At 40.3% G+C, this 24,644-nt stretch overlaps 1 protein-coding gene across 1 annotated transcript in view; it reads left to right on the top strand.

The window, feature by feature from the left end:
• Window positions 1–3,882: 3,882 nt before the first annotated feature.
• Window positions 3,883–24,644, top strand: part of SPAG17 (sperm associated antigen 17) — a 106,400-nt gene continuing 85,638 nt past the window's right edge. Inside the window, exons 1-3 of the mRNA XM_051609012.1 lie at window positions 3,883–3,972; window positions 13,438–13,578; window positions 13,970–14,029. Coding sequence (XP_051464972.1) covers window positions 3,883–3,972; window positions 13,438–13,578; window positions 13,970–14,029 — 291 coding nt within the window. The remainder of the gene's footprint in view (window positions 3,973–13,437; window positions 13,579–13,969; window positions 14,030–24,644) is intronic.

The following is a 24,644-nucleotide window of genomic DNA, read 5'->3' as shown; positions in this document are numbered from 1 at the left end:
TTCTCAGCATCCCTGCATGTTCTTACAGTCCAGCAAGCACCTAGGAACCCTTATTTTACTATGAAAGCCCATTAAAAACTGATGAGGAGAGTTCATTTTATTATTTCATCATGGTTAGAACTCAGTCTAATTAAGAAATCATTGACCTAGAAATCGCTGGCACTAGAAAAATTTTAAGTGCACCATGTCACATTGAGAAAGGGGCTGCATTAAAATATTTACTCTCAGCTTAACCTTTGTCATTTTGGGGCACATGCACTTATAATTTACTGATGTAGAAATTAGCTTTCTAGATCCTAAAGCCACGACAGATACTTGGTCTGCATCCATGAGACCAATGCAGTTCATGTGGGAAGCTTTATGCGTATTATATAAATGTATTTAGAGATGGAGAAATAAATTACAAGGAATCATTTGGTGACCAGAGCAGCAACTGTAGGCAAAGACCTCCTACATCCAAATTGGTATGAGAGAGTTTAAGGAGGCTGTGGAAACACATGCCACAGCTGCCAAATATGTGCAACTTGTGAGACAGTTGTGTCCTGGGGGGTTGCAAACTTCAAGCAAAAGCTGTTCCCAGCCCAGATGCTGCAGTGCTATGAAACTGGAAAGGAAAGCAAATTCAGGTTTGTGTTCTTCCCTTTCTTCCTTCCGGAGATAAGTGTTCTCCTTAAAAAAAAAAAAAAAATTAAAAAAAAATTTAATATACCTTTCTTCTTCTTTTAGAAATGTAAGGAATATGAAGGACAGTTTTCCTTAGCAGCCCTGAAGGCCATGTTAGTTTTTCTAGGCAACTTTCTGGAAAGTTCTCTAAAATGGAAACAGCTTTCTGAAGCCATAATTCAGGAAGCCTCCCTGTTTAAGAAACATTTAAATCTTATGAAAGCAATATAAAGCAATTAAATGTGTTCTGAAGGACTCAGGCAAAGAGAACTCTTTGCTCAGTTCTCAACTAAAGGCGAGAAGCTGACGGTTCATACTGAAAAGATCATTTTTTCCAAGTATTTGTCAAGCATTTAAAATAAGCACTTAAAAAAAAAATTAAGCATGATTAAAATTTATTTCCCTCTCAGTCAGTCAGGCTTTAATTATTTAAGATCCAAAAAACTTACTAGTTCTTTAGTCAACTGTAGTCTTTCAGGAAATATCAAGTAGAGGACACATGACTTTTACAACCAGTAATTCTGTTCCACTCCGTACACTTTACTGGAGAACAAGTAAGTGGAAATGTTCTTTAAGTCACCCTAAAATACAAGGCAACTAATGTTTCTTTTTCCTGAAGGAGGTAAAGAGAACACCTAATTTTAAATATTCCTTCTATATTATTATTAAAAGCATGGGCACAGGAACATGTTATTGTGCCTAGCTGCTCCACAGTATTAACTATGCCCACTTTCTTAACCTGCTGTGTAAATTCAGATTACACAGGGCTGTTAATCCCCCTCCCAGGGAAAGGCAAGGTACCTTTTATTCACACAGAATACTATTTAGAATTGCAAGTGTATTATAAATTCATGGCTTTCATTACTCCACTCTCATTAGTTAATGTATCGACACATTATTTTTTCTAATAAGCCAGCAATAAACAGCTGACTTTATGATTTTTATGTTGCCACTCTCCCCAGAAATCTCACCATAAATATTCTTCTCATACACGAAGTCTTCACGGATTTGTCTGTTAACTCTTGCACTAATGGCAGACCAAATTTCTCCTGCATGGAAATCTCAGTCATACATATGCACATCCCTTTTTTGTGCAGAAGGTGCCCCAAACTGTGTATTGTCTTTCTGGAGCCTTAATTTGCCTGTTCCTCTCATCTCTGGCTTATCAATGTAGTTGAATACAAGTTTTAAGACTGCAGCAACTTCATCTTTTAGTTCGCAGAAGGAAGCTGGAGGTTTACAGATGGCTCAGAGACAGCTAGGCGTTTTGCAGCCCAGACCACTTGGAGGAAACAAAGGCTGTAGTTTCCCAATATGTTTTATTTGTCTCTTTTGTCTGTTGGATGACTTAACCAAGAGGGTTTCAGTGATCTAGTTTGCAGCTTGGCCTACTAGCATCTTTGGCAGCACAACTGAATGGACAGGGACAAACAGCCAAACAGGAGATGTCTTTAGCTGACTTCACTACTGGAGAACCCATTTTAAGACTATACACTAGGGGTCTTTTTAGTAGGGAATAAATACAATTTATTTCTCTCCTTTGTTCAGGAAAGTGGTGGAGATAATTTTAAATGAACTGATGTAAGTTCCCAGTGATCAGCTGTCCCACCACAGCTTGACTCACCACTTGCTGCAACAACCAGCAAGTTATCTAGACGCATTTACAAAGACAAGAAGCAGCAGCAGCAAACCATTTCCTTCAAATAATCATTATTCATCCCAGCAAACACATAATAAACAGGCCAGTTCATGGTATTCACTGCTATTGCTCATATTCCCAGGCTGGCATCAACCTTACTGTGTTTTAACCTTCCTAATGACCTCGTGCATACTGATCCAGGTGTGGGCACAACTAAGCAATCCTCTCCCACGGGCATCTTGGTACTGCGTATTTCCAGCCCTACCACCAGGATCTGAGTGCACAACTCCCTCCCATTGGTCCTCTTGAAGCTTGTATCCAGCCCTGAAAACTGAGCCATGAAAAATCAGAAGGGTGGTTCATAAAAAGGACACATGGCGATGCTGTCTGTGCATTCTGCCTCATACCTCTGTTCTGTTCTCCTTGGTCAACTTCTGATCCTGCCCTGTTCCTCCTTCTGATACCCTCCCAACACACCTCAGCAGGCACAGGCTGCACACCCAGACTTCAGTGAAGGGTATGGTGGGAATGTCACACTGCCTATTTCTGCCAACTATCGAGGTCGGGTTTTTTTTTCTGGACAACAAAAGAATAAATCAAAAAGAGAAAAATGGACACCAGCCAAGAAACAGGGTGGGGGAAAATGTTTATGGTGTTGGCAAATTAACTGTGCAGCTTTCCCATGTAACTAACTACATCACTGTCTGCAAGCCCAGGGAAGATACCCTTCTGCAAATTAAGATGGTATGAGATTCGCCTGTTACGTGCTCTGTGAACCTAAATTTGTCCTTCTCCACTAAAGCTGCGTCATTAAAGGTGGTTTATTCAGCACATACCCTTGATCAGCATCATCCCAGAATGGAATTCTGACAAAAGCAGCGAGGGGCTACGCAGCAGGGACTTCAGGCTCTGACGACATTGAAGGCTCGGAGGCTCCGAGCAGCCCTGGTTGGTCTGAGGGGCCGGGGGGAGGGCAGCCTGTGGCTCGGGATGCTTTCACCAAATGTTAAATCACAGAAGAGTATTTCACTCGTCTCCAGCCTGAGCTCACGACGTGACTCCTCCGTAATGAATTCTTTATCTTGGCAGCCTCCCCTGCTTTCTCCCGGCCGTGCCTCCCTCTCCCCTCCCGCTCCCAGTAACCTGACGGATGGGTAGCACTCGGGGAGAGCCCTGGGCCCGGGAGCGGGCCTGCCTGCCTACCTACCTGCCCACCTACCTGCCCGCACCTGTGCGCTGCCCCGCCTGGCCGGCCCGCAGGCGGCCGCGCTCGGCTCACCCACCCTGCGGCGCCGCGGCCTCGCCTCGCCGGAGCGCCCGTGTCCCCCCGGCAGGCTCCCACCCTTCCCGCGCAGCCTCGGCCAGGCCTCTCCCGCGGGCGGCCGCAGGTGGCTGCCCGGCCCTGTGCTCCGACCAGGGTGCAAGAGCGGCTGAGGAGCCGCGGCACAGCTGCTGCCGGCCCCGAGCGCTGCCCGCCGCAGGAGGGACGGGGCCGCTACGAAGCGCCCGCCGGCCGGGAAGCGTCGTTGCCCCGTCGGCGCCGGTCGCCAGGGCGACGCGTGGGGCCTGCCCGCACCGCCATGGGCTCCAAGAGGCCCAAGACCGGCGGAGACGCCTCCGACCTGGCCAAGACCTGGGAGGCCGGGCTGGTGTCCGCCCGCCTCGAGGAGGTGAAGGCAGCCGAGGGGCAGCGCGGGGTCGGGCGAGCGGGTCGGTGGGCCCTGGGGCTTGGCGGGGGCATCGAGGCGGCCCCGGCCGCCCTTGGGGAGGGGCCGCGGCCGTGTCGGTGCGGGGGGCTCCGCGGGACCCGCAGGGCTGCCCCGGAGAGGGCCGAGGGTCGCTGCCCCGCCGCCGGCTTTCTCCTCCTCGCTTTCTCCTCCTCGCTTTCTCCTCCTCGGCGCTTTTCTCTCTGGGGTCCTTCGGTGCCAAGTGTCGGCTCCGAGTGAACTTCTTTTATAAACTGCTGAACAGCGAGGTTTGATGGAGGTGCTGACACAGCATTAACCGTCGCGTTGAAAATGTGAGGCTGTAATTTTCCTGCTTGTGTTTGTGCAGCTAAAAGGCACTTTTCCCCCCCCCCCCCCTTCCCTCCCCTTCTTTTACAGCATGTGAGGATCTAGAGGCGTGTTTAGCTTTCCAGGTTCTGTGTAAGCAACGTAGCTCTAATAAATCTTGACTTGTGAGAGAGAATTTGGTTTCAAAATAAGGTAGTAGTTTAGCAAACAATAATATTTATCTAGCATGTGTTTATCTAGCGCTGCTTCTGCAAGTGAGACAAATGGCTTCCGTGTTCGGTGGGTTCCTGTTGTGCCCTGTTCAGAAACCGGGGGTGATTTTGTTGCTGTGTTTTGGATTATTTTGTTTTAAACATGTAGTTCTGGTAAGTATAAGGACTTTTGTATTCTAGAGAAGGCTTTTAAACTGGCTAATCAGTTTTCCTGAAAATGCCACAGATGTCCAAAAATCTCTTAAATACTTGCTTGCTTTTACTTTTGTTTGGTAATAACCAGATAGTACAGGTTTAGCCAAATAAAATCACTCTTTGAGATAAACTACTCAGCTAAAGTGGTTGTTTCCCATTTTTCCCTAGAATGTAGATTTTCAGGAGAGTTCAAAGGCCGTTAAGCCTTTTCTTGCCTGTGAATCTCACCTCTGCTCTAGCAGAACCTCCCTGAAGCATGAGATGGGGTGGAGGTTCAATCTCCATCACCTACTCGGTTCCTGACCTTTCTCCTGTGCTTACAAGCAAGGTGCCAATTAGTAATTTATTTAATTTTTTTTGTGATGTTTATTGTGGTTGGGGATATTGTCCAGTGAATTCAGTGAACATGTGCTTCATTTACTCTGCTGCTTCTACATGTAATTTATTGCATTTGTTAAATGCAAACCATTGTATTAAAGTATTTTAAAAGGTAGGAAATGAAATGCTCAAAATTTAGGAAATGCCAAAATTAGGAGTTTTTCAGGACCACACATTGAGACAGATGGAAGGAAACTTCTAATAAGTTCACTGACTGGGACAGGGGTTCTGTAGGAAAAAATACATGATCATCTAATTAAAGATTATCGTAATGCCTGTTCCCATGGGGCTGAATTAAGATGCCATCATTCCTTAATTCTGGTGTTGTCCAACCATTTTCTGCTCCAGTTAAGCTCTTTCCACTTTCTTTGTCTTGCTGTTAGCAGACAGCCTTGGGAACATGGGAGAAACTGTCTCCCTGCTGCGGTCAGATTGAACTCAGGCTTCTGTGATGCTGGCTAGCCACTGAAATTTCTTCTTGCAGGAAAATTTTTCTTCAGCTCTGGTAATCCTGGGCAGGAGCATACTTGGTGCAAAACTGTCAAATGCCAGCAAATCTTTCCTGAGTATGTGAGAATCCAGATTCATCAAGTATGGCCAAATGTGGCTATACTTCATGTAAATAAATGTGCTCTGTAAAAGCACATATTTGACACAAGTAGGGCTGTGCTGCCAAATTTTAATTCCTTTCTCTTGAACATGGAGGGAAATTGAATATCTTAATTACTTAATCACGTAGGGTTTTTTATTAAAGGATAAAAATGATTTTTTAAAACCAAACCTCATTCTGCAAATAATCTGAGCACACGATCCTTTCTTCCTCCCCCCTCCAGTCTTACAGCATACAAGATTTAAACTCAAACACATAAAAGTCAGAAACTGAAAGTAGCCTGTAAAAGGGAGTAGTGAGCAACTTTAATTGTAGGTGTCAGCAGACACACTGCCAAAATTTTTTTTTTACTCCTCAGTGTTGTATGTGATATACTATATGAACCTAAAATTATTAGGAAGACGACAGGAGCTTCTATGAATTAAATAAATTTCTCTCCTCACAATTAATGTGTAGAGTTTTCAAATCTTTTACTTGTATCCATTTAGAGAACATTCTTTCCCTTTAGTGGAGTCAAAGGGAATTTACTAGAACTGGTTTTAAATTGTACCAGATAGGCTGAGCAATGAAACTTCACATTTTAATGTGTGTTTATGACTTACAGTATTTTATTAGTCTGATCTGTGAAAAGGAGTTATTTTACCAGTGGTGGTAACATTTTATGGACGGGCAGGCAAACTAAAATATGATTTAAATGGTATTTACTAACCAAATAATTGCTTTTACTAAACACCCTGTGAAAGCTGGCAAGCAGACAACTTAAAAACATGTACAGAGGAAATACGGATGTTGCCGAGTCTCACATTATAGTTTATATATATCTTTTTTATTTCTAATATGCTACACAGAGGAACATGGAGCTGCAAGTTGTGTTTGCCTTTAGATATTTTTATCAAAATATTTTGACTGGGTTCACTGCAGAATTAGATTACAAAATATAAATGAAGATTCCTAGTTAGTTTTAAACGTTGCTTTAGATAAAGGGCAGTATTTGCTAAGTGAAAGGTGAATTCTGAGTAAATACAACCTTTAACAATTTAAATAATTTGTACCTATTATATACCATTATTAGCTAGTGTAAGTAAGCATAGAAATGGGAAGCCGCATTCAATCTGTAGGATATCTCTCATTTTCTTGACATTTTAGGGTCTGAAAATTGAACTGCAATTAAAGCTTGTAAAACCACTGCAAAGTTTCTGGATAGAATGGCTTAACATTTGATCACTTTCCATACTGCTTCTCTTTGGGGAAGAATTAACATTCAGTTGAGTTTTGATACTCTCTCACCTGCCCAGATTATATGCAAAAGCTCAGGCTCTTAAACCCAGAATCCGTTTGTGATACGGGCACGTGTCAAGCAGCAGATACTGAAAGTGGACTTGCAGATTCTTAACAGTGATGCTGTGAGAAACGGTTCTTCTTCCTCACATAAGTCTAAACAAAATGCCTTTTAAGATGCCCTACACAGTCACAACATTAGGGCTGCAAAATTACCTTTCCCAGTACTGCCGGCTGCACTTAGGAATTTACAAGCTCTCTCATTGTTGAAAGCAAAGTGTGCTAGAGGTAATATTGCTTCAAGAGTTCAGAAATCAATAATAAACCTTATTATTTCTGAGGCATTACTTAAAAATCAGGAGATTAAAGAACTCTTGCTGTTTGACGATGGAGTGTTTGGAGTTTGTTTTTAAATGCTTCTCTTCAGCCATTACAGTTATATTTGAAGTTGTGCTGTAATTAAATGAACCTGTTATTTGTGACACTTAAGAGAAAAAAACAAAATTAGAACAACAAAACCTACATACCACCAGAATAAATGATGATGCAAAATGACGGATACTCAGAATGCCTAAAAAGGGGAGCTGAGAGGTGAGATGGCTGCTTGATGATTTTCCTAGCCAAAGAGATTAAGAATCTGGTACTGCAAAAATAAACAATATTCCTGACTATTTCTGACTTCTAGAGAAGGTAGAACAGCTGCCTTTTTGTGTCTAGGAAATGAAGCAGGGAAAACCAGTATATGTTTAAAAAGGAAACAAATTTTTGTGACCTACATCTTTTTTTTCCTTCAGTATGGATTGGATTTAGTGGTTTTTTTTAAATGTACCTGTGGTCTTCCACTGCTGTTGTGACAAGTAAGATAGGTATGCTAAGTTTACTGGTTTTTAAGAGTTGGGGAAAAAAAAGTATATTACAGAAGAACACAATGGAGGCTTGAGAACAAAATCAGAAGATGAGACACTTTTTGTGTTTTGTAAAAAACAAGAATTTTGGAAAACTGCTAGCTGCTTACTTTTTTTCTTTTTTTTTTTTTCTTCTTTTTTTTCTTTTTTTTCTTTTTTTGTGTGTGTTTGAATCAGTGTTCTTGATTCTGTGGGCTATCTAGTGCCTGCATTTTGGTCTCCTTCATTCACAGTACATACTGCTAGATTATCCTCTCCATGGCAGCCTCCCTAGACTATTTCCATGCTTTCCCAGTAGTTATTTTTTATGGTTTTCTCTATCCTGTTCTTTAAGCTGGGAGCCTCATTTGAGGTAGCCTTAGGGTCACTAATCTATCCTCTTTCAAATCCTTTCTCAGGTCTCACTTCTACAATAACATTTGAAAGAATTAAAGTAAGTAGAAGAGCAGTTGTATATTGAGGGAGAAAATATTTTTAAAGTAACCATATACATTTTACTACTTTTCCTTCTCATTTTTATGTTGTGATTTTAGGTGGTTAGCTGTAGAAGCTGAGTCTGTTTCTTCTCTATCCTTTCAGTGCCTTGAACATTAAGGATACTGTTACAGTATTGATAATATAAGAGCAATATTGCAAAATAGTAGAGTTTTAAGGTTAGAAAAGAGCACAGTCAATTAAACACCTCAAACTATGCACTAACACTGCACATTCACTGACCTTTTTGTAGTTGCTGTTCCGCTTTTCTGAAAAATGATCTTCAAAGTTGGTCAGTCTGGAAATACATGACATGCTATTAGTGACTGGGAATTTTACAGGAGTGTTTTTTCTTCATTTTGGAGCTAGGGAGGTATGGACCATCTCTAATACTGTTTATATTTTTACACAAAGACCCTGTATCAAGTTGCACATACTTCTATAGAATTAAGTTAGGTGGGGTTATAATTTTCACTGCCAGTTATTTTGTAGAGGCTCATTTCAGGTATATTAGACAGTATTTTGCCTATGCTGTAAGTATTCTCATAGCTGTTCTGTAGAGAAACTTTAGCTGCTTGTTTCTTTGAAGCAGAGAATTATGGGGGGTGAGACTGTGTGTCACACTGATGTTAAGGAGGTACCTTTTGCTGAGGGCATACCTTTTTCTGAGAATGCTTCGTGTTTGGATAAATCCTAAGTTTTTTGAAAAATTTATTTTTCACAAGCAGGACTTACCCTCATGTTTTGCTTTGGTGCTTCGTTACTGGCTGCTGTGAAGGTGGGCACCACATTGGAAATCATGAAAATTCTTTCCCCATTGCTTTTAGTGCCTTCCCAGAGAAGGCATAAGTGTCAATAAGGAGAAAGTCTCATTGCTCAAATGTAAATCTGAATGTGCCTGGGAAGTATTAGAGTGGCTAGAGAATAAGGATTTGGAGAAGGAATGTGAGGATGGAGGAAGCTGGAAGTGGGATCAGGTAATGAAACCAGGGACTAGCAGGACAAGGAGATGGAGGATGAGAGCTGGAGGAGCTAATAACTAATGTGGGAAGCATTAGGGGAAGAGGTGGAACTTGGATGAGGAGCAGAGTGGAAATGGAAGGAGAAGTGACCTTGGGACAGTGGTGACCTAGAAGAGACAGGACAGGAGTAAGACAGGTTTCAGAGACATTGTTGCAGAATTATGTTAATCAGTGCTAAGAGATGTAATTTGTGGGTTACAGGTTTCCATCATGTTTTAAAGAGAACTTGAAGAAATATGAAGGCAGAGGCTTTAGGACTCTTGTCGTGAGCTGATGTTTTTTTACAAAAACATTTGAGAGCAGCGTCCAGCTCTCCCACTTGGGCACTGCCCTTATCTTGGTTTATTACTTGCTTGCCTGTGGAGGGTTTATTTGCAGCAGATGTAAACAAGCATGTTTTCCCTTCTCTTTGGGACGAAGCATCTGTAAACCAAGCATTAACCATTTCACTCTTCTATTCTGGGGCCTCTTTAATAGGACCGGGAGTTTTCATTATTAAATCCTTTTCATCTGTAGATCCAATTTGTTCCTGAATTTTTAATTGCTAATTTGTTTAGTCTTATGTGGGAGGAGAGGAGATGGACCGTTCCCCACAACTCTGATGGAGGTTTTGTTGCCTGTCTGCAGAATTGCAGGAAGTTGTGGGAGCAGGCTCCATATTGCTTCTGGACCACCCTTCCCTACCATCTGGGGTAGAACCTGACATTCCTGAGTCTTGTTGCTTATGTGCTGTCAACAAGCTGTCTGTGAGACATACTGGGCCTTGTTCCCGTCTTTTGGTGGTCCTTGCTGAAGAGGACAACATAGCACTGTCTGTTGCTCCATTAGCTCATGTTGCAGGTGCATGGTCATTCTAAAGGCTCTGGCAAGCCCTGGGGACACCACGATACTGCCACATGAGGGCATTTCAGTCTCTGTTCTGAAAGCTGTTGTGGTTTGGGCCCAACATGCCAACAAAGGAGCAACCCCATGGCAGCTTATTCAGCTCCCTGCAGATACACACACACTCTGGGATGAGGACAAAGTTCCTTGGGTTGAGACAAAGGACAAGGAGGATTCTTCACTGACTAAGGTGCCAGGCAAAACAGACTCAACTTGGGGAAAAAATAATAATTTAATTTCACACTAATCAAACACACCCAGGACACAGACACACACAGAGCAGGGCTTGCATATGTTACCCCACCCCTCCCTTCTTCCCAGGCCCAAATCACTTTGTTCCCGGTTTCTCTCCCTCCTTCCCCCCAGCGGCACAGGGGGACAGGGGATGGGGTTTAGAGTCAGTTCACAGGCTGGTGGTTCCTGCTGCTCCTTCCTCCTCAGGAAGAAGGATTCCTTACAGTCCTTCCCTGCTTCTCCATGGGGTCCCTCCCATGGGAGAGAGTCCTCCACGAACCTGTCCTTCATGAGTCCTTCCCACGAGGTCCGGAGCTGCTCCAGCCTGGGCTTCCCACAAGTCACGGGCTCCTTGCGGAACAAACTCCCCTGGCCCCGGGGTCTTCCAAAGCTGCTCAGTCGGAATCCACTGGCAGCAAATCCTCTGGCCACAAAATCCAAGTCCAGTGGCCAAGTTCACCCCTCCTGATGCTTTCAGGGAATGTTCTACCATGTTCCTCCATGGGTTTCAGGGAAACTTCTGCTTGGGTGCCTTCTTCCCCTTCTTCCTCACCAACCACCAGCACAGCTTTAATCCCCCAGCACAGCTCTTCTCCCTTAAGTGCTCCTCTGCTCAGGTGTTATATCAGCTCTTTCATATGTTAGTCACATATGAAAGACGCATCTGTTGTCCCCCTAATGGCTCCTTGGCTGGGTTTGGAGCACGGGCAGCTTCTCAGCTTCTTACCGGAGCCACTCCTGTGGCCATTTCCCTGCTACCAAAAAACACACCAAACCAGAACAAAAGCCTAGGAAATTATGCATTTAAACACAAGTATGGACATCTAAATGCTCTCTGTTCAAAGAATGGTAAAGGTTTTGTGTCCAACTCTTGGCAGCTACGCAATGACAACTTTAATCCCAGGTAACTGTAACTCCTTTGCATGTGTTTTGGTGATAATACTGGAATACCTGGCTCCTTGATAGTATACCAGTAGCCATCTTGGCAACTTTAAGGATGAGGAGGTTTCATCCCCCATCCTCCCTCCCCCAACTAGAAAGGGGAAAAAGAAGTTCAGTGTACTTGTTGCAGTCCCCACACAGGCCATGGCTGCTGCGACTTCACCGTTGAGCTGTGACTTCACCGTTGAGCTGTGACCACTGCTGCAGGCCAGCTGGACACTCACAAATTCCATCATGTTTGCATGCCCCTAGAACATCAGTGACATGCTTGTACTTTCCTGCATTTTGTAATTTTAGAAACTTAAGATTTATTTTGTGCTGCTGTAAAACACCAAGGAAGTTTATGATGTGTGGAATTGTAGTGGCCCTTTTGGATTAAGTGTCTACTTTGAAACTATTTGCAGTTTCAGAAGACTACACTTAGTGCCCCAGGTGATCTCTCCGTCTTTTTTTATTTCTCTGAATATTCTGTGGTTCTAAAAGGGCTATGTATGTCTAATTACATTATGCCACATTCATGTGATGTCACGCATTTTTACCTTAAGAGTATGACAAACTATTTCCCTCCGTGCAAGAATTTTTAGTTTAAAACTTAGATCAACTGTTATTTTTCTCCCATCCCGGGTCAGCACTTGCTCAAATGGCAAACATTTAGAGTAGGATTTTTTCCAAGCTAAGAAAAGGAAAAATGAAGAAGGGTACAGCAAAACTGGAGAAAGAAACTTCTCCTTTTACCATTTACATCTGATTTTTTAAAGGTCCTTTTCCTCACTTTACTGTCAATTCCAGTTTTGTTCCTCTTTTCACAAATACTTTGTACAAAATATACCCACATGAAAATATTTCCATCAAAATCCTAAAGTCACCACTCTCCAATTGGTTTTTAACATCTTTGCTGTGATGCACACTGGACTGTTATGGGGTGCTGCTTAGTCTGGTCTTGATTAGCCTGACAGTGTCTTGGAACAACCTTAATCTTACTGAAGCTCTTTCTGTAGTTACCATCAGGCAGCTTTATCAAGATCTTTGCAGTTTGCACATGCAGATATGCAATGAAAACAGTAATTTGGCGGTTCCTGAAGAGTGTACTGCACAAACATTGGAAGTGCTCATGGTTCAGGCGTCACTGGTGCTTTTAGACAGTACTCTGGAGTGAGACGTAGATGTGCTGAAGATAGCCACTCATTTTGTGAAAGAGACTCCATCCAGTAGGTTAAAGCAGAAGAAAATGGAAGAGTAACCGGAAAAGTTGCTTAAATTACATCATTTTTAAGCTTTTTACACTAAGTAATGTGTTACAATCTTCTGTAGTTCTGCATTTCTTTAATGCTGAAATCAGGGTTGTTTTTTTCTTAAAAATATATGTTTTACTCCAACTATTTGAAAACTGCTAGTGGTTTTCGTTTGTCAATATTGTAGTGAAATATAACTTGCCATAGATAAATATTCTTAGTGAAACCATATAGGAACCGTGGTATGCATATACATATATACTTATAAAACATCATACAAATAATGCTGCAGTTTTCAGAAAATAGTATCTGGGCATTATCTAATTCCTGGCATGAGGGAGCAGAAATTCGTTTAACAATTTTCTTCCTACAACAAATAATGACAACTATACAGGTAGCCAAAATTCACTTCTTGTTTGCTTATTGAGATGTCAAATCTGCAAATTACATTTGAAAGTTACTTTATCTTGGTGTGATGCTACTGCAGCGTTTGCCCACGAGGTTTGTAGAGGTTCTTAGTAGGCATTTATGTTTTCCATAGCGTAATGCTGCCACCTGATGGCAGAAAGTATTTGGACAAAGTCGCACGTGCTTTTTCGAGTTTTATACAGTTTATTTCAGAATGATTAATCAACTGATGTTGAATATGACATAAAGGGAGTAACCCTATTTACAGAATTACTTCTTGAAACTTCCAGAGAAGTGCTTTTGTTTGCTTGTGTTTTAATATCTTAAATATTTTCTTTTGGAAAGTAGGATGACTGGAAGCCTAGCATCGCTTTTGTTGTGGGGACCAAAATTGAGGATCAACTCCACACCAAGGCCCTGTCTCTTGCTGTGCAGGTGCCACAGCGGAAGCTCTTCAGTGTAATAACACGTGAAGATATTTACAAACAGGTATTCCAAGAAAGGAAGTTTTAATAACAAGCCGAACCCTAAATCTCACTTCTAGATACTAATTTCTTTGGTCTGTGGTAACTATAAATTTCATGTTTGATTGAATTACTCTGCGGAAGTTTTAAAAGTTACACTAATTCATAGGAATTAAAAATGGAAAATTAAAAGCTTACTGTATAAGCTGGCCTGCTCCTTCTAAATATTGAGGTTTAGTTAGACTTTTCTTCAAGGTGCTGATCACAAAAGTTCCTTCCCTAAGGTACAGGGGTCCCATAAGGTGATTCCTCATTATTCTGGAGTGTGAGTGTAGTGTTTGCAAAGGGGAATAATGAGTGAAATGTAACTTGTGTAAACTTCAGATCTCACAGTGGAATACTTTTTTTCCTTGCAGATCAGAGAGTCCGGAAACCAAAAGGGAAAAAAGGTTAAGGATGTGCCCATGTACCATGAGGTAGGTTAAAACAAGTATTGCAATGTCAGTGCTTTTTTGCACTGAGGTAAGTACAGCTGTGAAAATGTGTTACACGTACCTGAATGAATGCAAATCTACTGGGTGTAGCTGGTAAAAACACTCAACCATCTAGATACTTGGACTGCTTTCTTTTTGTGATACAGTCATCTGTTGGACTGCTAATTAAGTGAGGATCAAGATGTCTTTTTAGGGATACTAATTTTATTATCTTAAGAATATGTTATGCTGTCTTATTTTGATAGTGGTGTCACAAATTACAGAAAAATTATTAGACTCTGCTCTGCTAGATTCTCCCAGTAATTTGGAGACTTAAACCATCTTTGTGTGCTGGTATCCATTACAATCTCAGTTTGATGTTAAATTCTAACCTGGTTCCTCTAGTGATGTATGTCAATGGGGTTAGGAATCATGCTTAGTACAAAGAGGACTTCCTTCTCCCTACCTTGTTAATGTTTTACTTAAAACTTGTGAGAGGTTATAAAATCCTGTGATTAATTAGAAGATTGCTTAAAATTTTCTCAGGTAGAGTTTTATGGCCCTGCAGACCTGGAGCATAAAGAATTTTGGATCCCTCTAAAAAGATCTTGTTTGCATTTTAGTTCTGCAATGACTAATAAACTTTTTATGTGTCTCAGGTTTTGGTGGGCTTTATAACGGGTCTTTTTAGTTACAATCTGTTTTTCAGTAATGCCAGACTACTATCTGAACAAGTCCCTTTGGAATTATTTACCACTGACATGACTGTGAATTTTATGCAATTAACCCTCATCTTTTAGGACTAGCCTCCCAGGCAAACCCATCCGTATATTACCTGGGATGTAAAACCCATTCAGTCCTACTGACAGAAGGATTTTGAAGTCTGGCTCTAAGCAGAAGCTTTGTATGATACCTGTATTTAATTACTAAGAGAAATTTTCCTTGTGAAGTGGATACTTACTAAATTCCAGCTGTCAGTGCTGTGTCTCATTAGCTACTTACTTTACTCCTCAAAGACTTTTTTTTTTTTTTCTCCCCTCCTTTAACAGAGAATATAAAATGCCTGTTTTGACCTCTCGCTTGGACTCAGTTTCCGTTCTGGCTGTAGCAAATTAGAAGATTGATCATGTTGCCACAAGCATTAAAATCTTGCTTCTCTGGGCAGAATCTGCTCCTGAGCATTCTCTTAAAGTCCATGTGGAATTTGTGCATTCAAAGCTTTCACTGCATTAAGGATAAACAAATATAAGGTTAGCACAGAACACAGGGTTGTGAAATGTTCCGAGAGGAGCATGTCTATCTTAACTGCATACAGTTCTCTTCTTCGTGGTATGATTCAACACACTGGCATTTCCACAAGCACATATTAATTTCCAGGGAGGCTGTGAATTAGGTTTCTGAAGCTTAATGGCCTTTGAATGTGTGAAGTGTAGGTGTGTGTGCATTTGGGACTGGTGACATACATGGTAATGTGATTATTGATGGTATTGATGGTAACATTGTTGCCCATGTCATTGGTTTTGCACATTGCATCTACTGAAATGCAGGGGGTTTTGATCAATTTCAGGGCAGCAGTCTGCAGTGCCTGCTTTCAGTCAAGAAACTTTAACATACCACTCTTGGTATATTGCAAGGTAATTATATATCATATTAAAATAAATACTCTAAATTATTTCCCTTCAGGGTTTCTATCATCTTATTATGTTGTACTTCATATCACCCGTATTATACAAAATGAAGTGGATATGGGAAGGGTTTATGAATAGGCAGAGAGAACATTTCCAAATCCAGGAGACCTAGGCATTTAACTCACGTCTCTTAAGTGACTTTATCAGGAGTCTTGATTTGTATTTTTGTGCTAATTCCAGCATGTAATTAAATTATCTTAGGATGAATCTCTCATAAACAATATGAAAGGTAAAATTTTATTTTTCCTGTAAAATATCAACAAATTTAATAACTAATCAGATAAATTTTTCATGTACAGACTTACAACAGGCAAGGCCTGAAACTACAGTATGTTTTAATAAAATGTATGCATTTTACAAGCAAGGTGTGGATCTTTTATTGTTTATGTACCTGTTTCTATTAAGGCTGGTAATGTCATATGTAAGTAAGGGGCTTTATCACTAGTTTTAGCGTTTTAGTTTTCAAACTTGAAATTTTGAAAATCTATTCAAGCCTAAATTTTCCATCCTAGATTTTTTTCTTGAAGCTAGGGTTGTTGTTTTTTTTTCTTGAAAATTCTGGTGAGATTGACTTCATGGGCCTCTTCATGTGAAATGACTGAATAGATGGGCTTGCTGAAAGTGGAGAGTTGAGTAAAGGGTTATGGCCATGAGAGAGAGAGGGATGGAAGAGAAAGGGGTATGGAACAATTTTGTTATTCTCTCAGATAACGTGAGGTTCTTGGAAAAAAGGATTGTGGAAAGATAAAAAGGCACAAGTGGCAGAGACCAACAGTTTTGTTTGGATGTGTGTCCCAGAATGATGCCTTCAAAATGTGTCCTTGTGCTTATGAAGCTAGTAAAACTGAATAGTGGCATACTTCCACACACTTCTCTGACTCATCTCCTGGAAAAACTATCCTAGGTGACCAAAAAGGCTTGAATGCAATTAAAAATATTAATCTTTATTCCACTTCATGTCATGAATTAATGGATTGATTATACTTTCTCATAGCAAGGCTCCTATCTGTAGTTGTCAAAGTGAAAAACATGATCAAATCAGGGGCCAAATCTAAATCCTGGCCCATTCTCATGCTGTAATTATGTTAGACTGGACCAGAATAAATCGGCTGTGGAGAAGTGTTTCCCATCTTTTGATCACTGAGTAGACAGCTAAATGTACTGGTGTCTCCTGCATTTTAGGGGTGGTAGGTAGCATGAGCACTGTGCACTGAACTCCAGAAATCCTCACTAGGTTTATGATTCCTGAGGACAGATATAGATAAATACAAGTTGGAAAAGCTCCTAGGCATTGCAGAACTCTGTATGTACATAGATATGAAACAACCTAAGAAATAACCAGGAGTACCTCCATCTTCTGCTAGGCTCTGTACAGTATGCTGTGAAAGAGGTAAGCATGTTTTAAGTGGAAAAGAGGATCACAACCTAGAGGAAGAGGGCATTGCACAAGCAGAGTGAGGTCTGTAATACCAGCAAATACCCTAAGTTGCAGGGGGTGGGGGAAGGAGGTGGTTGGAAGGTATGGTGTAGTTGAAAGGAAAGTTTCCTACAAGTGTGTGTTTGGGGTTGGTTTTTTTTTCATACTACACCTTCTGTTTAATGATACCTCTTACCAGAGAAAGCTATTCTCTTTGTGAAAAGACCACCACCTCCTCCTCTCTCCCCCTCTCTCCCCCTCTCTCCCCCTCTCTCCCCCTCTCTTCCCCTCTCTTCCCCTCTCTACCCCTCTCTACCCCTCTCTACCCCTCTCTCCCCCTCTCTCCCCCTCTCCTCCCCTCTCTTCCCCTCTCCCCTCCTCTCTCCCCCTCTCTTCCCCTCTCTTCCCCTCTCCCCCCCCTCTCCCCCCCTCTCCCCCCCTCTCCCCCCCTCTCCCCCCCTTCTCTCCCCCTCTCTCCCCCTCTCTCCCCCTCTCTCCCCCTCTCTCCCCCTCTCTCCCCCTCTCCCCCCCTCTCCCCCCCCTCTCCCCCCCTCTTCCCCCTCTCCCCCCCTTTCTCCTCTCCCTCTCTCCCTCTCTCCCTCTCTCCCTCTCTCCCTCTCTCCCTCTCTCCCTCTCTCCCTCTCTCCCTCTCTCCCTCTCTCCCTCTCTCCCTCTCTCCCTCTCTCCCTCTCCTTTTCCTTTCTTTTCCATTTTCTTTTTTTCCTTCTCTTTACTTTTTTCCCATAAAAAACCAAAATTGAATTGGTGATAATTGTTTTACCCTTCTTTCATTTGTTTTTCATTGAATCCTCTGTTTGGACACTAGGGAAATAATATTAGCTCCTTTTTTATTCTGCAGTGATCAGCTTTACATTACCAGTACTTAAGATACTTACACTATTCTAGTTTCCCTGTTTTTAAGCATTCTCAGCTTACTTTTATTTATTTAAAATTGCTTTTGTTCTCCAAGGGTTGCATAAAGTCAATATTCATCATATAAAAAAGCTCCCCAGCTACCTAATTTTAATACTACTTTGATTACATTGTCCAGGTCTACTGGGTGTTGGTGTGCCTAGCTTTAAGAGATCCCTTTTTGCAACTTTCCATTGATATGATTGGATATATCTACTTATTAATGAAGTGATGCAACCTATTATCTGTTGTTTTTCTGAATATCGAGCAAGAATAAGCACTGAATTATCCCTACTTTTCCTGTATCTTTACTGACTCTTCTACTTTTCCCATTTAATACTGGACCAATGCCATGTTAAGGATTTTTTTTTTCCTGATACAGTTGTAGTTTTTAAAAAAAGCACATCTGTGACTGCCTTTATCACTTCTGGCATATGTTGGCTTACCCTGTTTTTTCTTGCTTTTCTTTGATAATTCTGAAATAGTGAAGACTTTTAAATCAGACTGTCCAGGGCCTTGTTACCCATCTGATTGCACTGAATTATCTCTCTTATATTCTTGCATGTGACAAGCAGCCAAGCATCAGCTTGCATGTCACATGCAGGAACTGTTGATATTTAAATATAAGAGAATATAGAATTTTGATTACAAATTGTTTGGCTTCTTGTCACTGTTGGCTGAACACAGGGCCTGTTTGATTCTCCTGTTGACTTGCTTCCAGACCTGCACAGCAAATAGTTCTCTTACCAAACATCACTTTATTTTACCTCCTTGCTAGCAGGGAAGGAATATCAACTCAGCTGCTTCAAACTTCAGTACTCATAAAAGCAGAAGTGGTAGTTCTATTATCTGAGTCAAGATATATAGCAGCCAATCTGTATCAACAGACATATTGAGTAATCAACATAGTTGTGCAGTTTAACAAACTAAAGAGACCCCCAAATTAAATCCTTCTGCTGCCAAGCATAATATGCACAGTTTTGCCATTAAAATCCTATTCAGTTGAGTGCTTGCATGTAAATCTTAATTAGTTCATGCTTTGTACAGCTCATTTTCAGGACTAAAAGGTTATTGGTTAGCAACAGAATCTTGCATTGTTTTAAAATTTGTTATATGGTATGTGGGCTTTTTTATTTGGTTTGTGGGTTTTTTTTTTCCCTAAGATTATGCTGTCAGAATCCTTGGAAAATTGTGTAATGTTTACAGTACTTCTTGCCTTAATAGGCAATAGACTGTAGCAGAGACAGAAGGATCCTTGGGTTTTCTAGGTGGAAATGAAACAGATTCCTCTCCTGTCCCTTCTAACACAAAATACATAAACCAAAATATTAGGAGTGTTTGTAAGATAGTAAAACACAGCGATGTACAAGCTGAAGTGGAAAAATTTGATTTAATTTAGCCAGGAAAAAAGGGATTTAAAGCAGTCTTTAAGCATTTCAGTGAATTAATCGTTTACTGGAAGAGTTAGAATGTAGACTTGTGAAGTGAGGGCCGTTGCTGGTAAGACTATTAGAAGTGCTGGTCACCTCATGATGTGAAGAGAAGGTCCACTTTAGATTGGAACTGAGTGTAGCTCCTGGAATAGGTGCTCTTACTATTTTATAATTATATAATTATATATCTAACTATATCATATAGCTATGTATTAGATATATTTTACATATCTATTAGAAATGTGTGTGCTTGTGTGTAATTATTCAAAACTACTGCTTTCTGTTACTCACCCCAATTACATGAATTTTGTTCAAGAAACCAGTTAGGAATAGCTATTCTAGTTCTAAGTAACTTACGTCCTCTCTTCCATAGGTCTTAAATACCTAAGACATTTTTGTTATCTTATACACTTTTATTGTCTTATGCCCCTTTTTTTTAGACTCTCTTATCATTATGTGTAACAATATCTTCAGGGGGAAAAAAAAGCATCACTAGGGATAGAGAATGTGCCTTTTTTTGTGTTAAGGTTCTTAGTGTAGAAAAATCAGAAGTGTTGGTTTTAGCTTGATGTAACAGAAATAATACTTAATGGTGAAGAGTATTTTCACCCAAGAAGCTACAAGCTGGTATGAGTTGTGTGGCATCTGGAGGAGAGCAAAGACTGGTTAGTAGCCAGGGTATGTGTCACTGAAGAAATGAGTTTCAGAAATAATGCTAGTCAGGAGTATTTTTAAGAAGCCTTTAGGTTTCTTGTGGGAACATATAATTTAAGGTGAAATGTTTTTGTGGAAATGTATAGATTTTGACAAAACACCATCAAAAAGGTTTTGGTCAAGGATAGGCTTTCTCAAAATCAGAAACAGTTGTATTAAAAGCCAGCCTTCTCAGATGTATGTCAATAGAATTCTGTTTTGTAATAAAAAATACAAAGATTTGGTTTTCATTTTGCTGTAGAACAAAAAGTCGTTGTAAAATGGAACTGTTCAGGACCCCAAACTTGTTAAGTGTAATTGTTTGATAAGAGGGTTTGACAGTAAAAACAGCTCTGGCAGCTGACTTGAATGGTCAGGATAGAAAGATTAAATTTTTTTTATTATTCCAGTACAGAAAAAAAAAACCAAAACAAACAAACACACAAAAAAACCCAAACAAAACCCCAACACAACAGCAAGAAAGAGTGCAGTCTTATATATAATAATAATAAAATGGTACAGCTCTCCAGTCAGCCTTTGTCAAGTGCTGTTATGTTGCATACAAGAAAATTTTCACATTTCAAAATTTGAAATTTCAAAATAACTTGGCCCTTAAATGGTATAGATATGCAGAGGATTAATGCTCAAGAAACAGTTGGGAATTGTCTTTAAGTGAATCACAGAATCATCCTGGTTGGAAAAGACCTTGAACATCATCAAGTCCAATCATAGCCTAAATCCTGAAGGTAACTTTTAGGGATGTACTGGCTCCAGGGAAGGGTAAGGGACTTTAAATTCTGCTGTTGGCACTGTCTACTCATGTATCTGTCTTCAGCTCTGTTTTATATGTTACTAAGCTCCTGACAGCTACATTGTAGTCCAGAACACAGTGTATATTGTAAGTGATCCCACCATATGAGGTATTTGTTGACATGTCTTATAAGGACAATTACTCTTACTTAAAATTACTCTGCCTTCTAGGTTCAAGTATTTAGGTCAGTTTACTTAAAAGGATAAGAAAAAATGTTACCATTGGATTAGCCAGTTTGATAAATCTCATTAGGCTTCAGCAATTTGTGAATATCAATGTGAATGAGGCTTGTGGAAGACTACCCGTGTATGCATATCAGCTGAGGTTGGATTTACACCCCCCCTCTTTATCTCACAGGAGTCCTTTACAAGCAATTGAGTTTGCTCTGATGCCAACTGAGTAGGGACAATTGGCTGTGCCAAAGTATTCTGAACAGTCAGACCCCAGGCCACAAAGCTTTGGCATCTTTAGCTGAATTGCAAATTTGCATTACCCATATTTCTCCTAGATAATGTTAAACTATTCCAAGATTTCCTACCCCTTGAAGATTTTACTAGAACTCACTGAAAAAAAGCTACATGAGCTTCTGCCTGTCCTACTTACCTTAATTCTTACTTCACAGTGCCTTTCATTCATGGACTTCTCAGTGCTTGCTAAGTTACTTGGACAGACAATTGCTTTACTGCACCAATATCCAAGTATCATTGTCGTATGTCTTCTTATAACTTGGCAAAATGGAAACAAAAGAAAATGTCCTGACAAAAGAAAAGGCATTCACCTGAGTTGAGCTTTCTTTCTAGAACAGCAGAGATCTCACATAGTGCTGTGTTCTCTATGCCAGTCCAGTATGGATGTCTTAATGACTCAGGTCACCCTAGTGGCATTAGAGGTGCGTGTGTGATGAGGTGAATAGTTCTAAGCATCAGGTAACAGCAAAGGGACTTTTATTTCAGTTCTAGGAAGCCCATGCCACCTAAAAAGAAAAAAATATTGCCCAGAGTAAAGACATCCCACCGTGTCTTTACATCAGCCTTTACCGTTATCAGAGCATCCAGTGCTGCTGCATGATCAGTAGTGGCATGTGTAGTCTTTTGAGCTATCAAATTAAATACTGTCCATTTATTCCATAGATTTATTTATTCCGTGAGACTGAACTGTTGTTATTATGCTCCATTCAGTCCTAGAAATAGTAGTTGTTTACAGTCAGTTTCTAAAATATGTCCAATTCAGTATCCCTTTCTAGGGTCCCCTCTAAGCACAGTGTGTCACTTTAAGAACCAGGATTTCTAAATGCTGAAAGCGGGGCAAAACATGTTGAGATACTGCAGGAAAACAATCTGTGTCTTCCAGTTTTCTGTCTCCTAAAAACTGGGAGGTCAGGCTCTGTTATTTACATGAGACAACTCAACATGTTTATCTTTTCTTTCTATTTCACCATAGTGACTCTTCTTCATAATCTTAACTCTAGGATTCTAGATACAATACTCTTTGCATGTGCTGTAATTTTACCACTGTTGTAGTTATTTGGCCTGAGGCCATTAATAATTTATTTTCTGTGAAAGAAACTTGATACCTTTTGAAATTCATATATCTATTTAAAACTTGCTTTAGAACACTGAGGAGACTTTGGCTTTCCTTCCTAGATTACAAGGTTTCCTGCATACATACAGCTTGGCATAAGATTTCCTGATTTTTCTGTGCAGATTTTGTTGGAATCTCTGTGTGACTACAGCAAACAGCAATAATGTCTGTAACAATGTCATCCTTAAATTGGTAGAGGGACCCTCTAGAGTAAGCAAAGGAAATGCTCCTCTCTGTTCTTTTGCCTTCAAAAATTTCAGGTGACTATAATTGGTTAATTAAGGACAGTAATGTTTCTCAATCAGAGCAACTAATCTCAGAATCCTTTATGCCTAAAGGAAAAAAAAAAATGCCCAAAGCCCTTTTGCAAAATTGGACCAAAGTGGAAAGCTCCTTCCTAGGAGTTTTGTGGTGCCAGGTTCACAAGGAAATTGGACTTCTTGGCCCATGAGTTCTGTGGCTTCTTAGGAAACTCTGGCAAGATCTAGCTGGATGGGTTCTGCCAGATGAGACAACTTTGCTTCTTAAATCTTTTTGTTCCACCTCTGATTGGGTTCTCTTCCTAGCCAGATGCAATGTTAGAGAAGCATGACTAAATTCCTTAGCTCTGTGAAGTGTAGATCCAGTTGGCTGGAATTACTGGAGGGAATTTACTTCTCGGAAGCATAAAATATCCTACTTCACAATGGAAAGACTTGCTGGGAAAACTCATGCCACTGAAAGGTAAACATTTCATTATTTGCTCATGGCGATACATCTCTCTTCTCAAGCACAGAGCACATCAGACTGACCTGTCCTCGCTTTTTAAAAAGGCCTGGGTTCTGTTGGAGTTCTTCAGAAATCACTTAAATGCTACTTTCAAGTATCTCCTCCCCAATAAGAGTGTTTAAAGCAATCAGGTCTCTGAAGAGTAACATGAAAAAACTTATCTATGCATAAAACTCCTCTTTGCTGAAATAGCAGTGATCTTTGGAATCACTGGATATTCATACTGTATTTTGTCTTCCCTTAGAGCAGCTTGGTTTAGTAGCAGTTAGGTGGTCAGGGAGCTATAGGAGGTACATGTCATAGATGGTGAGAGCTCTTTAATAAAGCCATGATAAAATGTTATCCTAATGTTTATGTAATATGTTTTCTCATATTTACTTAAATTAGCTTACTTCTCTGTTTCCTTAAAACATTTTTTAAGTACTTGTAATATTAAGACACATACCCTGTGCACTTCTCAGGAAGTTCTCATTCTGTGTTTCTGAGATTAAGCCAGTTAAGGTATGCCCTCAGATTGCACATTTTCTGTAGAGAGAGATTTGAAGAATAGACCTTCTAACAATGGACATTTCTAACTAGGTTTCTGCTAACCAGATCAAGCTGTGTTGTGATTTGGCAAAAAACACTCATATGAGTGTTGACCTATTTTTCTAGGTCACAAGGAGCCATTGCTGCTGCTTTCAGGAATGTTCTCACAATAGCAAGGCAGATATTTAGTACATGAACAACATATATATTTGTTTAGTATTGCTCAATAGTGAAATTGTCCTATTATTATTTTAGTAGATTTGTTTGAAAATGACACTAAGGGGCAGAAAGAGCGATCACATCTACCTTTTTTTTTTTTTTTAATTCTCTGGAATACATACTGTTAGAGTCTTTCATTAAGGAAGATAATTAATCATCTTAGCTTAAGTTTTACAGTCCACATTGTGGATAGACAAGCTCTATATGGAGTTCTGTTAAGGCATACAATTGATTTACTGGATTACATGAGTCCTTAAGCTCAGTTTGAATTTCAGGTCATTAATTCACAATGAAGGATGATGATTAAACAAGTGATCTTTAGACATCATATTTGGGAGGAGGTTCTGAGAGGAAAAATGAAATGAGGCAAATAGTCTGATAGCAGAGACTAAATTGCCTTTCAACACACCACAGGTGTGATCTGAAAGAGATTGTTTCAGTCACTTCAGTGCCTTCCTGAGATTCTTTCAAAATGATTTATTGTAGTATGCTACAGTCAATGAAATGACATCTGCAGATTCAGAAATAATTAATAATGTGTGTAAGTAAGTCTTTTTTGAAAAAATAA

Source organism: Apus apus, chromosome 1 (assembly GCF_020740795.1).
Source record: "Apus apus isolate bApuApu2 chromosome 1, bApuApu2.pri.cur, whole genome shotgun sequence".
NCBI lineage: Eukaryota > Metazoa > Chordata > Aves > Apodiformes > Apodidae > Apus > Apus apus.
Note: the sequence above shows the minus strand (reverse complement) of the source record. Positions and strands in the feature narration are given on the sequence as shown.